This window comes from Lacerta agilis, chromosome 17 (assembly GCF_009819535.1).
Source record: "Lacerta agilis isolate rLacAgi1 chromosome 17, rLacAgi1.pri, whole genome shotgun sequence".
Taxonomy (NCBI): domain Eukaryota; kingdom Metazoa; phylum Chordata; class Lepidosauria; order Squamata; family Lacertidae; genus Lacerta; species Lacerta agilis.
This window is the reverse complement of record NC_046328.1, coordinates 1,762,047-1,776,406: the sequence shown is the minus strand read 5'-3', so window position 1 is coordinate 1,776,406 and position 14,360 is coordinate 1,762,047. Positions and strand designations below refer to the sequence as shown.

General features: G+C 40.7%; 1 protein-coding gene across 9 annotated transcripts in view; it reads right to left on the bottom strand.

The window, feature by feature from the left end:
- CLIP1 (CAP-Gly domain containing linker protein 1) overlaps positions 1–14,360 on the bottom strand; it is a 111,919-nt gene that overhangs the window by 42,607 nt on the left and 54,952 nt on the right. For 8 of the 9 annotated variants that reach the window (XM_033174213.1, XM_033174216.1, XM_033174212.1 and 5 more), the window contains 7 exons: positions 12,415–12,519; positions 9,233–10,177; positions 7,585–7,701; positions 6,447–6,504; positions 6,217–6,300; positions 5,249–5,405; positions 391–556 (listed from right to left, as the gene is read on the bottom strand). In XM_033174213.1, coding sequence (XP_033030104.1) covers positions 391–556; positions 5,249–5,405; positions 6,217–6,300; positions 6,447–6,504; positions 7,585–7,701; positions 9,233–10,177; positions 12,415–12,519 — 1,632 coding nt within the window. The remainder of the gene's footprint in view (positions 1–390; positions 557–5,248; positions 5,406–6,216; positions 6,301–6,446; positions 6,505–7,584; positions 7,702–9,232; positions 10,178–12,414; positions 12,520–14,360) is intronic. The other variant, XM_033174222.1, reaches the window with a different exon arrangement.

Here is a 14,360-nt window from a genome sequence, read left to right as displayed (position 1 = left end):
TTAGGTGTAAAATAGGTTGTTGGTGTGTGTGTGTGTGTGTGTGTGTGTGTGTGTGAGAGAGAGAGAGAGAGAGAGAGAGAGAGAGAGATTGAAGTAAGTAATTTTGGTGTAATGGTTTCAAAGAGATGAAGAGTCAGCATCAGCGGTAAAGCAGTAATGTTTCGCAACATAAATATCTCAAGCTGCAGAACAGCTAATTAGGTTTGAATTTTTTATAGAGAGAGAAATGGAGTTAGCAGGAGCAGCGATGATTATTATTCTCAGCATTACTATTTCCTTGATCCGTCAGTAGAGAGCAAGAATGCTTGTGCTGGCCTATGCTTGCTTCCTGGCTACCAAAGTACCAAAGCCCTGGCCACTCTGGCAAAATGCCCCCATAGCTGCTCTTACCAGGTTGCTTAATTTGTCCTGCATCTTTTGCAGTTCAGCCTGATGCTTTTTGTGCACTTCCTCTTGTTCCTCTTCAGCTTTACGTGTCGCCTGCTCCACATTTTCCTGCAGCTGAGAAGCTCTCTCACTTGCCTTGGTGAGCTGAAGCTGAAGCTCCTCTACTTGCCTAAAATGAATCATAACCAAAAAGAGAGAGTCAGCACTGCAACTCTTGGAAGCCTGCGCTTCATAGCACAAAATAATTGCCTTCCTTTAAAAAGTCCACAGGGTAGGGCCAGGTGGTTGGTTTTATACTGTGACCATGTTGCTTTTTTAGGGTGCAAAGGACAAAAACAATTTAAATTTTGCTTACACACTTTTGAATTTCAGGGCGATTGGCAGCAGACAGTACAGGTATCGCTACCCACTGATCATACAAGTGGACATGTGAAAAAGTTTTGCAGAGGAGCAGTAGGGCAAAGAGGAGCATATGCTTCCATTTTCTACCTCCCTCTGCATTCCTTTGCCGTAATTACAGATGTAAACTAGACACAGGTTTACAAAGAGTTCAAGGAAGCTTCAAGCCTCGAGCTAAGCAGAAGCAAACAAAATAAGAGAGCCTGGCTGCTATATCAGACCAAAGGCCCATTCAGTCCAGTATCCTTGTCCTCACAGCTGCTGACCAGATGTCTCTGGGAAGCCCACAAACAGGAAGTCAGTCCCCTTTACCTTTACCTTATTGTTGTTCTCCAGCCATTCTTATTTAGACAAGCCAACCTTATCATTACTACGGAAAACCCCAAAGAAAGTTTACTGAAAGTGACTGAAGTGATAAAAGAATTTGGACAAGTGGCTGGTTTTCAAATTAACTGTAAAAAAACAAATTTGTTAGTTAAAAATATGGGGCCGGAGAAAAAAAAACAAAATTCAAAAAAAATCACTGGATTAGAGGTGAATGGCAAAGAATATCAACCTATATCAGGATAATGACGTAAAAACTTGGAATGAGATAAAAATAAATTTGGAAATTTAGGATAGACTACATCTTTCTTTTTGGGAAAGAATATCCACAATTAAGATGAATGTCCTTCCGAAAATGATTTTTTGTTTCAGACTATTCCAGTGTTAGGGGGAATGCACTGCTTTAAGGACTGGCAACGAGACATTTCAAAATTCATATGGCAAGGACCTAGGATTAAGCATGAACTATTAACTGATCTGAAGAAGTGTGCATGCACACGAAAGCTCATACCAAGAACAAACCCAGTTGGTCTCTAAGGTGCTACTGGAAAGAATTTTCTATTTTGTTTCGACTATTAACTGATGTTAAGGAGAGAGGGATCACAAATTATATCACGATGCAGCATGCCTAACTTGGATCCGTGAATGGGTAGTACTGCAAAACACAGACCTGTTGGACATAGTGGGGTGTGACAACCGTTATAGTTGGCACGCATATTTGGCCTATGACAAGGTGAAAGTCCACAAGGGTTTTTTGAATCATATGATAAGAAAATCCTTTTGCAAAGAATGGGCTGAATATAAAGATTTACTCGAATCAAAAAACCCTTAGTGGCTTTCCTTTATAGAAGCTCTTGCAGTTAGGAAAAAAAATATGAAAGAGAACTGGGCAACTTATAAAACCTTGCTGGAAGAAAAAGATAATAAATTAAGCCTAAAGAAATTTGAGGAGATCCAAACACAACTAACTGACTGGCTCCAATATTTTCAACTTAATGAAATATTTAGAAAAGACAAACAAAAAGGTTTTGCAACAGAGCTATCAAGATTAGAGAAATATTTAATTAAATCAAAAGAAAAACTTTTATCCAAAATGTATAAACTCCTCCTTGATTGGGTGAGAAGTCAAGGAGGAGGAGGTAAAATCAGTTATGGTTCAATGGGCCCAGGACTTCAGTTATAATATCCATATGAAGGCATGGGAAAGACTTTGGAAGGCAGACATAAAATTCACTGTAGGTTATAATCTGAAAGAAAATCTGATGAAAATATTTTACTGATGGTACCTGACTCCGGCCAAATTAGCCAAAGTTTATAAAAAAAAGATCGGATGTTTGCTGGAGGTATAAGAAAGAAGATTCCACCTAAATATTAGGAAGAACTTCCTGACAGTGAGAGCTGTTCGACAGTGGAATTTGCTGCGAAGGAGTGTGGTGGAGTCTCCTTCTTTGGAGGTCTTTAAGCGGAGGCTTGACAGCCATCTGTCAGGAATGCTTTGATGGTGTTTCCTGCTTGGCAGGGGGTTGGACTGGTTGGCCCTTGTGGTCTCTTCCAACTCTATGATTCTATGATTCTAAGAAGTCAGAAGGTACAATGCTACATATGTGGCAGAACTGTGTGAAAGTTAGAGAATTCTGGGACATTATATATATTATATATATATATATTTAAATGTTCATTCCAAAAAACCCCAGAAACTTTCCTGTTGGGAATCATGTATGATGAAATCCTGAAAAATTCTAGAAGAATCTTCATGTATGCAACAATGGTGGCCAGAATTTTGATAGCAAAAAATTGGAAAGGAGAAGTGATACCCACCAAATTAGACTGGCAGGTGAAGATGACAGAATATACAGAACTAGCCAAAATGACTGGAAGTTTAAGAGATGATTCAAAACAGAGATTAAATAAAGAATGGGATGTCTTTAAAGAATATTTACAGATACATTGTAAAAATTTAAATGCTTTGATGAGTCTAGACTGAACCTTGCAGGACAATATGGAATCTGGAATATGAATAAATTAATAAATTAAAATATGGAATATGAATAAATTAAGCGATAATTAAAATTAAGAAGTGATAATACGAAGTGTGAAATTGAAAAAGAAGCCTAGAAAACATAGCGGGATGAATGGAAGTCAAAGGAATATGTGGTGTTTTTTCTTGTTTGTTTGTTCTTTGTTGTTGTTATTGCATTGTTTTGTTTTTTGTTTATTCTTTGTTCGTTTTTAAAGTATTGTTTCAATAAAGTATTTTTTTTAAAAAGTAGACAACCTAGCTAGATGTTTAGAAAGTTTGTATGAGTTTAAATTAGTTTTACTCTATTGTCATGTTAACCTTTTGTATGTTTCTAATTATGGCTGTAAAAACTTTAGTGGTTATTTTTTGTAAACCGATTTGAAGTTTTTTCCTACAGTCAAGTGGTATAAATTTTATGAAATAAATAAATACACAAAATTGGTATCTAGAGGCTTCCACCTCTGATCCTCCATTAAGATTAATAGCCACGGATAGCCTTATCACCCATGAATCTGTCTAATCAAGCTCCTTTTAAAGCCATCTAAGTTGGTGTCTCCCACCACTGCTTATGGCAACAAATTTCATTGTTTCAGCTAAGGCTAAGCACAAGCCATTTGGTTCTCTTCAGTTCAATTTTCAGCCCTGGCTGGCTGACGGACGAGGGGGCACTTGCACACAGCTCTCTGTCCCCAATGCACACACAGTTCACAGTTCTGGACTGCTTTCAGATTGGGAGGGTGGGGATTTAAAAAACAAACAAACAAGATTTCCCTGCTTACCCCTTTGGCATGCAGGAAATCATTCCTGGCCACACCCTAGATTCCTTGGCAACCAGCATGTCCACACAAGGGGCACCTATTTTGCTGGGGGCAGAGCGATAAATGTTTCTTCTGTTGAAGCAGATTATTTGTCCATTTAACCCAATACCGCTCTATAGGTCTCAATCCAATGGTCTTTCCCCACCTGTGCTGCTGAAAATCCTTCTAACTCCATCTTTGGGAGGGAATGTAGCCCAGCGCTAGAGTACATGACACCTTGGGCTGGGCAGTATCTGGTTTTCAACATTGTGATATATCACCAGCTAACCATCGTGATATAGTGATATATCATGATGTCTGAAATAACACTGAGGAGCAACCAGCCGGAAGGAAAGAGGCACCCCGCTTGCTCTGGCAAAGGCAAACACACAGGCAGGTGAGCAGCCACTTTGAGCTGGCAATAAATTGCGGCTCACCGGCCACTGCCAGCACAGTAGAGGCAGGCAGGCAGGCAGCCGGGAGTTAAATGCACTGTGCTGGCAGTGGCTAGGAAGCCGTGATATATTGCTAGCTCAAAAAGTCTGAAACCAGTACCACAATCTGAATTTCATACCAGTTTCAGACAATGAACTGAAATATCACCCAGCTCTAATGACATGCATGCAGACTGGGAAGGGAAGGGAAGGGCTGGGACTTCAACTAGAGGAAGCTTTCTGAACCTGAGAAGCCAAGAACTGACTTCCGCAGGTGATCTGCCACTGAGATCCCCACCCACCTGGCTCTACGGTTTGCTTTGCTTACTAGCCAAAATACATGCAATAAGAAAGTTTTTTCCTTTGCGGTTCCCTCACTGCGAGAAGCAAAGCTACAGGGAACCAGGCAGAGGGCCTTCTCGGTTGTGGCGCCCTCCCTGTGGAACGCCCTCCCATCTCATGTCAAAGAGATAAACAACTACCTTACATTCAGAAGACACCTGAAGGCAGCCCTGTTCAGGGAAGTTTTTAATGTGTGATATTTTCATGTATTTTAATCTCTGTTGGAAGCCGCCCAGAGTGGCTGGGGAAACCCAGCCAGATGGGCAGGGTTCAAATAAATTATTATTATTATTATTATTATTATTATTATTATTATTATTATTATTATTATTAGTTTATGTTGCCCACATTCCTTGGGTTGAAATCAACAGCGCCACACATGAGGAACAGTTTAGAAGTATTATAACCCAAGAGCCAGATGCACAACTAAAGAGAGTTTGGTAAGATGAACTCATCCTCCTCAAAACAAAAAGAAATCAGAGAAAAGACACAGCTCCTGGCAACTGGGTCAAGGATAGCAGGAAGTGCCAGGAAAGGTAAATTACTTCTCTTTTTGCCGGAGATCATCATTCATCTTTGTAAGCTGTGAAGAACTGTCTCCCGAGGATTTCATTATTTCGGCTATATCATTTTGGAGTTTGGCTTTGGCCTCGATCAGCTGGTGTTCTCTCTCTTCTCTTTCTTTCATTTTCTTCTCCATGGCTGAACAAGGAAGAAAAGTGGTCAACCAAGTACATAAACAGTATACTGTATTCAAAACCAAACCACATGCCCTGAAAACATAAGAGATGGAAAGCATAAACTTTAATGTAAAGTAAGGATCTATCTATCTATCCCTCCAAGCATGCAGCTGACTTCAGATGGAAAGTTATATGTGGAGTTTCAAACTTGGAATTGAATGTAAAAACGACAAAAGCTTTGACCAACAGGATAAATAGCAAAAAAGCCTAAAGTCTATCTGGCGTTAAGCAACTCTGGAGAAATCCTGCAAAAGAAAAACTTGTTTTTTCAGTGGAGGCAGGACAGAATCAGAGAGGGGCTTCTCCTGCTAGTATGAAAGATAGTTTGCAAAGCCCCGTCTCTGAGGGTGGATGGGAGGAGCTGACCATCATGAAGGAGAGGAGTATCAGCAAGTACAGTCCAGAGGCTGAGGAAAGTGGGCAGGAGACGAGCGGTCATGGGATGGGGATCTGACCTTCCAGCAATGTTGTCTAGATCTAGAGTGGGGGCAAATGTCTAGGCAGCAAGGAGGCTGAACTTCAAGATCTAGGCTTCATTTTCAAGAGGCCAGATGTCACATGCCCTGTGGTGGATTTCTTGATGCTGTTTTTAGAATTGTCTTTCAGGTTGCATTACAGGTAGGATAAAATTACCAAAAATAAACCTGTAACATTCGTGTTGTTTGTCCAGAATTTATGAATAAAATAAAATGCGCCACATTTAATGGTTGGAACATCACATGAAAATGTACTATTAAAAAACCCAGTATTTCAACCTAGTCACCTGTTCTTACCTGCCAAGTTAGATCTCAGCTGATCCAGTTCAGATGACATGTGTGCAAATTGTTGCTCTTTTTGGTTTAGTTTTTCAACAGTTTCTATGGGAATAAAATGTTAGCATTGGTCAGATTTTTAAACAAGGTCACATTACATTTAGAGTAAGGCATGTATGATAAAAGGAAGCCATTCTGTCTGTCTGCCACACTCATTTAAAAAGATTCAACTGCATTCTTAGGAACCATACCTTGCATAGATTTTTGTATACTTTCTGCCTCATCACCAGCCTCAGTAAATTTTTCTTTCTGGAAGGTAGGGGGGAAAATACATTTAACCATTTGGCTTAATATGGTAAGGTAATACATTGATTTTTTTAAAGATCTAATTGGTTCAATACACCTTTAAGCCAACAACACAGGATTCTTCACAGCACCTCACTCTTCTTTACAGGGCATGTGAAAAAGACACGCAGTCACCTGAAAACTCTGTACAACACAATGACCTTTGCTACAGACCAATGGAGAAAACTCCGACTTGGTGTATTTCGAGTTTGAGAGAGCATCTGGGAAGCAGAACTCCTTATTTTGTGTTAAAACCAACAGCCTTGGGTTTTCCAAAATCTGTAACATGTGGGCTGTTGCACAGACAGATGCCTGTACCCTATTGCATGGTGTGCTGTTATAAAGAAAAAAATATTATGGACCATGTCTTGCTATAACACTTTTCTTGGTCTGTGGCAATTGCCACTTAGTGCAACATCACACCTATCAATAAGTGCCCAATAGATTGGGGGTGGAAGGCAGGAGGAGCGAGTACATCGTGGCTTCCATCTCCAGATATAAGCGTCAGTGTGGAGTGTCAGCCACTAATGGATATGTCCTTGCTTTCTGTCAGATGCTCATAAGGGCTGCAGCCCAGCACTGGGACCCATGTTTTGTATGCAACTAATTGTGCTGCAGGCAGTATAGAAAGAGCAGTGGTCTTACTCTATACAATGCAGCTTCCTAGGTTAATAAAATATTGAGCTTTTAATACTCCAAAAATTGCAGTGACCCTGAGACAGGCAGACCAGCAACGTGTGGACCATGGGCAACGAGGGGGAAACAAAAGGCAAGGCTCTTGCCCAGACACAAACATACCAGTGGAACCAAACAGATGGTGCAGAAAGGCACTTCATTATGTTTTTAGGATTTACTGCAGGGCAACATTTCAAGCCACAGAGTTTTAATCAACAAGAGAGCTAATAGTTTCCTGTCCAATTTTTTGCCAAAGACACAGGTGGATGTAAAGATGACTAGATCCAATAAATCTAAATAAATCCCCATTATAAAAGCCCCAAAGCAAAGCTCAGGAGGTTGCAGGTGAAATTTCCAACAGCTACTCACCAAATCTTCAAGCTCCTTTGCCAAACAATCTTTAAGTTGATTTACTTCACCCAAGTGATTTTCAAGATCAAGAATCTTTTGCTCTTTCGCTTGTAGTTCTTTGACCAGACTAATAGCCTAGCAAGGATTATTATGTTGAGTGAAAATAAAAGTTGCAAAAGGACAAAACAAAGGATTTTGTTGAAGTATTAAATAATAATAAAAAGGAGGTGAAAATAAACAAAATCCATGAATATAAACTAAACAGAAAATGGTATGTAAACTAAATTAGAATTGTGTTCAGAAGTAACATGTATATTTTCATTTTTGCATTAGGAATATAATCATGATTAGGCTACTGAAAAATTTAAACTGTCTTAGTTTCAGGCTCCAATACTAAATACTAAACGGCCAGTCCACTGAAATTAATGGGGCCTATTTCTGATCTTAAGATTGTGCAAGTATTTGCTCTGATCACACTGTGAAACAATAAGCATTTGTGACTTTGGACATACATTCATTCCCATGACTGAAATTATGGTCAGTTGCATGAACAGCCTTCTAATGGTAAAGGTTTAACTGTTCAACTTGCAGGACATCTGCAATTCCACAATTGATGCCTGAAAGGAACTATGCAAAAGCTAGTATCTAAGGTATCATGTGAGGAGGTTTTGTGACAGGGCATTACAAGCACTCTTATTATCTTGTGAAAGAAGAAAACCTGCTAGCTATTTGCTCTAGCTGGAACTTGTAAATCTTGAGAGCACCTGGTGCTACAGCACTGCTAAAGCTAAGCAGGTGTCTACATGCTCAGTAGCTGCACAAAGCACCACTAGGAGCCCTGCATAACTAAGAACAATAAATAACTGGGAAAATCAAAACCTATTTTTTCCATAATTCAAGATAAACAACCTCTCTCTCTTAAAGATCTTTCACCTCTCTCTTAGGGAGATAAAATATTTCTGTTGTTGCTATAATATTATTCTATATAGCCTACTGCTTCTATGCCAAAATGGCTTCTCTGCATCTCACCCTGGGCAGAATTCCCAGGAGTCAATAAGCAGTTCAGGCAGACTCTGAACTCTGTAGTTGCAACAAGCAGATTTCTAGACTGGATTAAAACTCTGGTAGTTTGCAATACAAACAGGAAGTGTGCTCATTGATGCCTGAATAGTTAACACATATAGCAAAATAGTCCTTAAAATAAAAGCGCATCTAGCCCACCATCTTATTTTTCCATAGTGGCCAACCACAAGCCCACAGCAGGCCCATAAGCAAGACATGGGCATAAATGCATTTTCCTGCTGTTGCTTCCCAGCAACTGGAATTCAAAGGCACACTACCTCTGAACCAGTAGCATCTAGCCATCATGACTAGTAGCCATTGACATTTATCCTTCAAGATGTCGTCTAATCTCAATCTAAAGCGATATAAGCTGTGGCCCTGACAGCCATCTTGTGGCAGCAAACGACATAGTTTATGCACTGCGTGAAGGACTTTGTTCTGTCTGCCCACTAATAGATATGTTTTATGTCGGATTTTTAAAAACTAATCACAAAATAATATTTCATAACACCCTTTCTCTAAGAACAGACTACCAGAAAACAGCATAAATAAAAGGTTTTTTTAAATGAAATAAATAAATAAATGGATGGATGTTGGTACAAACCTGGCTACTTTCATTATTCCTGTCATTCTCTAAACTCTGTATCTTTTTTTCAGCTGCCTCAAGCTCCTTGCTAAGCTTCTCCAGCTCCAGTTTACCTTCAGAACTTGCCACCTGAAGAGCATCTAGTTCCAAGAGCTTTGCTTCAGTGCCTTTGATCTTTGCTTTAAGATTATCAATCATCTTGGCTTGTTCTGTGCACTTGGCCTGGAGCCCCTCTAGCGTCTTTACCTTTATCTCGGCCTCCTGTAACTTGTTCAGAGTGTCTTCCATTTCCACCAAATGCTGATCTTCAGCACTTTCTAATTTGGTGTTCAAGGCCTCCAGGCTTCTCTCCTTGTCCTCTGTGACTTCCAGCAGCTTCTCTTTCAGAGTTTCAATCTCCTTCAGGAGATGCAGCCTCTCGTTTTCTTGCTTTAGTTTCAGGTTTGATGTTTCGTGCTGATGCTCCACTCTCATCTTCTCAATCTGGGTCTTGAGCTCTGCAAATTCAGCTGTCTGAGCCCCAACTCCTTTGCTGAAAGAGGTCTTCAGCTCTTCCATTGCTTGATGATGTGAAGCAGTGGCAGACTCCAGCTTGGATTTCCATAACTCAATCACATCTGAATTCTCCTTGTGGGCAGTATCCAGCTTCATTTTCAGGGACTCGTTCTCTTTCAACATCTTTTCATTGGATGCCAACAAGGTTTTAATTTCCTTATGGCATGACTCTTCACTGATTCCAAGCTTCTCTTTCAATGACTTCACCTCATCCTGATGCTCCTTGCTTAGCAGTGCCATCTTCTCTTGCAGTGTGCTGATTTCTTGCAGCAGTGAGAGAGAAGTGTCCACATTGCTGGCTGGCTTACTGGACTCTAATCTTGCTCGTAACTCAGTTACTTCTTTCTGCCGCAGTACTAGATCTCTTTCCAGTTCCATGATCCTAGATTTTTCTGATACAGTGGCCACCTAGCATCAGAAGCATTTCAGAAAACAAAAAGAGGGGAGAAATGGTTAAAACAGTGGATTTCATTTAAGAGTGGAGTGATTTGCTGATCACCTCCTCAGGACAGTAACTTGGCTTTTCTAGCACTTCCAAGGCAGGGTTTCCGGAAGGTTAACCAAATCTTGGCAATCTATTTTAAATTTCTACCTTTGGTGATATTGCAAATTGAAGTTAAGGAATGCTAAATTAAAAGCTACTGAACACGTGCCTATAACAGCTTCATGGCCATCATTTAGTTGTTGTTTTTTTAAAAAAAGTATTTGCCTCCAAAAGCACATAGTTCTCAGGTATATTCAAAATTACACTTCAGCTCCAACTGATCTGTAGGTTATCTGACTGAAGTTAGTGATAATACAAGACAGGTTAAGTCAAAAGCTTAGAACGGCAGCTTGCAGGTCTTATCAAAGTTTGAGAACCACCTCTCAGAATCCTCTTTTTTTTAAAAGAAAATAAAAAGTGACTGTATTGTTAGGAAATGTCATCTAAAATAATAGCTGAAAGTCATTGTTTTATACTGATCTCATGAGGCTGAAAATGGGGGTTTACAACTCTTAAGTTCATAACACATTTTACTTGAAGTTTATAAAGCACAAGGCAGATCTAGCTCTGGCTGGAGATGGAGGCAGAATGTGGTCATGGCCCTTTCAACCATACTAAAAGGGGCCTTAGACTAATATTTCCTTTACATTTTTAGGATTATACTAAAAATGCACACAGTAGAACCTTGAGTTGCAGACGTAATCCATCCCGGAGGCACGTCCACAACTCGAAGCATTCGCATCCAGAAGTGCTGCGTCTGTGGACACACGCGGCACAATTTAGCGCTTCTGTGCATGCGCGAGCGGCGAAACCCGGAAGTAACCGTTCCGGTATTTCTGGGTTGCCACGGGACGCAACTTGAAAAGACGTAACCTGAAGCAAACACAACATGAGGTATGACTGTATGTGCTGGATAGGACTGATTTAAGTCCAAAACATCCAGGATGGTGAAGAAGGATGTAAAGCATCTAGAATAAATGAAAATAAGATTTTCATAAAATCCTGGGTGTGGTAGACAGACAAGAGTTTCCCTTCCCAGCCCTATAAACTAAGCTACCTCCATCCAAACCCAAGCTCACTCTAAACTTTGTCAAGTCTTTCCTCGCCCCCCCCCCCCATGAGACTCTGAACAAGTGTCATGTGCTAATATTTGGACACTGGCACTTTTCTGACTGGGATGAAAATTATCCATTCAGTTAAGAGTCTTATTCAGATGCAAAAGAAAGATGATTTGATAAGCTGCAAGTACGTTTTGGAGCAGGACGCAGCAAGTTGACATGTCTGAAGTTAAGATTCAGGTTTTGACCTCCAGAAGTGAGATGTCTAACTGACAGAGGCTCAAAGTTAAAGGAATGCTTCAGGTTCTAGCCACAAACTATTCCATTTCAAAGCAAAATATTCAAATAAAAGTTGTGCTATGTCTGCTAAAAGTACAAAACAGAAGTTCAGGACACAGCTACAAACATTTTCAAACCCTGACTGTCTGAAGTGATCCAGATTCAGATGAAGCACCAAGGGAGTTTGCCTCATCTATCTTTCCTGTCTTCAGCAGAGCTCTTATTGGAAACAGCTTAAGAACTGGGGCTGCTGCTTCTAACCAAGACAAATGGCAGCGTGTGTAGAAATGGGTAACAATACAACTCCATCCCCTCAGGTTCTTCACTAAAGGTCACGTTTCCGTACAAGCCCCACAAGTAACCAAAGCAGCACTGAGCTATCCAAGAATTTTTAAAGCCCTTTCCTTACAACATCAATCACTGCAGGAAGAATCTCCACTAAACTGAACCAAAACATCAAAATTAGTCTTCACAACAAACTATTTTATCATCAGCTGAGGAACGACTGTGTAGAATTGCAAGGTCTTCACTCACTGTGGATGTGCTTTTGGATGTGTTATTCTCTACTCTTTCATTTGAAAGTATCTTACCTGGATTTTGTTACAGTAAGAAAGCCATTTTAAGATATTAATTGTATGTTTAATTGTACCCAACACCACTGTACTCTTAATAGTATAATGGCAGTAGAAGACAGGGTGACATGTCCGATCTTCTCCCCAGACATCTTATGCCCATTCAGCTCCAGCCTCAGGAACCTTCCCCATCACGAAAAATCCCAAAACCAAAATCAGGTCTTGTTCATTTAAAACAGTGAAGTTCATTACCCTAGTGTCTTCTAACTCCCTCTGGAGTTTCTCAGCTTTGGTCTTTTCAAAGAGCAGGCTCTGTTCAAGCTCCTTAATGCGCGCATGCTCCAGTTTGGTCTGCGTCTGTTAGTAAAAAGGGAAAGGAAGAGAACACAACAGTGCCACCATCACATGCCAGCACAAGAGGAAAGAGGAGCTACATGCAGGATGTGCCACCAGTTGTCTTCTACCAGTGATGAGCAGCAAAAGAGGCATGTGGGTAATGAAACCAAACAAGAAAAAACAAACAAGGTGATGTTGCAGGTGAGAAAGACTGACTTGAAAGTGTGTGACAACAAATGGCTGATATGTTGAGAGAAAAGATGTGCACACAGAGAGACAAAGGAGCATGGAGGAGAAGGAGGAGGAGGAGGAGGAGGAGGAGGAGGAGAAGAAGAAGAAGAAATGGCAAGGTAAAGTCATGCAGCCAAAGTTATTTATCAGTGTGACAATTATCAGCACAAATTAGAATAGTTAATGCTTTGTAAGATGCGATTCAAATACCTGAGGGCAAAGACTTGTTCTGTGCTGTTCCAGAGGGCAGGACTAGATCTATGGCCTCCACTAAGTTATTGGAGAATAGATTTTGGCTGGACTTCTAAACAGCAGGAGTAGATGGGCAATGGAACTAATTAACCACGTGGGGTTCTCCCTCGCTGGACCTCTTCAAGACAAGGCTAGGCAGCCTTCTGCTGGGGATGCTTTTGCTCTGGATTTCCTACATCAAGCAGGGGGCTTGATGGCTCTTCAGAACTCCCTACAACTCTCTGAAGCCCTCCTTCACCACTGCAAGACTGCATATCTATCAGACTCCTGGTGTTCACTGTGAAATGTTGACTGGCTTTAAAGATAAATAAATAAAGGCTTGTGGTAGCAGGCAAAATATCCACTCACTTTCTGCTTATGGACAAGTCTGAATGCAACCCTAGAGACTTACAAGCTTTTATGCTCATGGTCTTGCTGTACTTAATAGTTTATTCTATTAAGAGAAGGGTAGAAGATTAGAGATTCACTTGTCACCCAAAACGCATAAATTGTATGAACTGCCATTAAATTCCAGATTTATCTAAAGGGCTGTGTGTGTGACTAAAGGTAACTTGGATTCCTTCCAAAGATTGATCTAGGGTTTCTCAGGGGCATCTTATTAGTGAATTACCACAGGATGCCCACCAAAAAGAACTGCTACAAAATTGATCAGATGTGGTAAAAGGTAGGGGGCCCCTTCCCCAATGAAGATAGCTGGAAATTGCTTCAAACAAAAAAGTGATGCAGGAGGATTTGGGGATTTTGTGATGTTAAGAGACACAATTGCCTTGAACAGGTATAATGTGACACGCCCATGAATCCTGACAATAAACAGGTGCTGCCATCTGTGGAAGATCAAAACATTCACACTGACACTATCTGGTAAGTCGCAGGTTTCCTCCAGGAGGGTCTTGCAACCCCCACATGCCTCCTCCTTTCCTTCTCGGCCCAGAGAGGCACATGGGAATGCATAGTGGCAGCATCCGTAAGCAGGAGGAGGCAGGCTCATTTGGGGAGGGGAGCACTACACGGCGCCTTGTCCAAGGGCCCTTCCAAACCTGGAACCAGCACCAGTGAGGGGTGATGTACTAGGGCATCAACAACCATCCTTGAAGTGGACTGCAAGGAAAACCCAAACTCCTTGTTAAACATTGAGAAGTTATTTTTGCCTACAGAAGCCATTTACTGCTCACCTCTTTTGCTGCAAGGTTGGCAAATGAATGGCTGGACAGCATCCTAAGAAGCCCTGAAGCCTTCAGTTGCTGACATTTAACTCAGAATACTTAGAAACAGAATACCTGTAAGCAATATCTGCTTTTAGTACAGGCACATAAAAGAGCTCTCCAAAAAAGTCCTGCATTTTATATAGATGACAAAAGTATTTAGCATTTATTTACCTC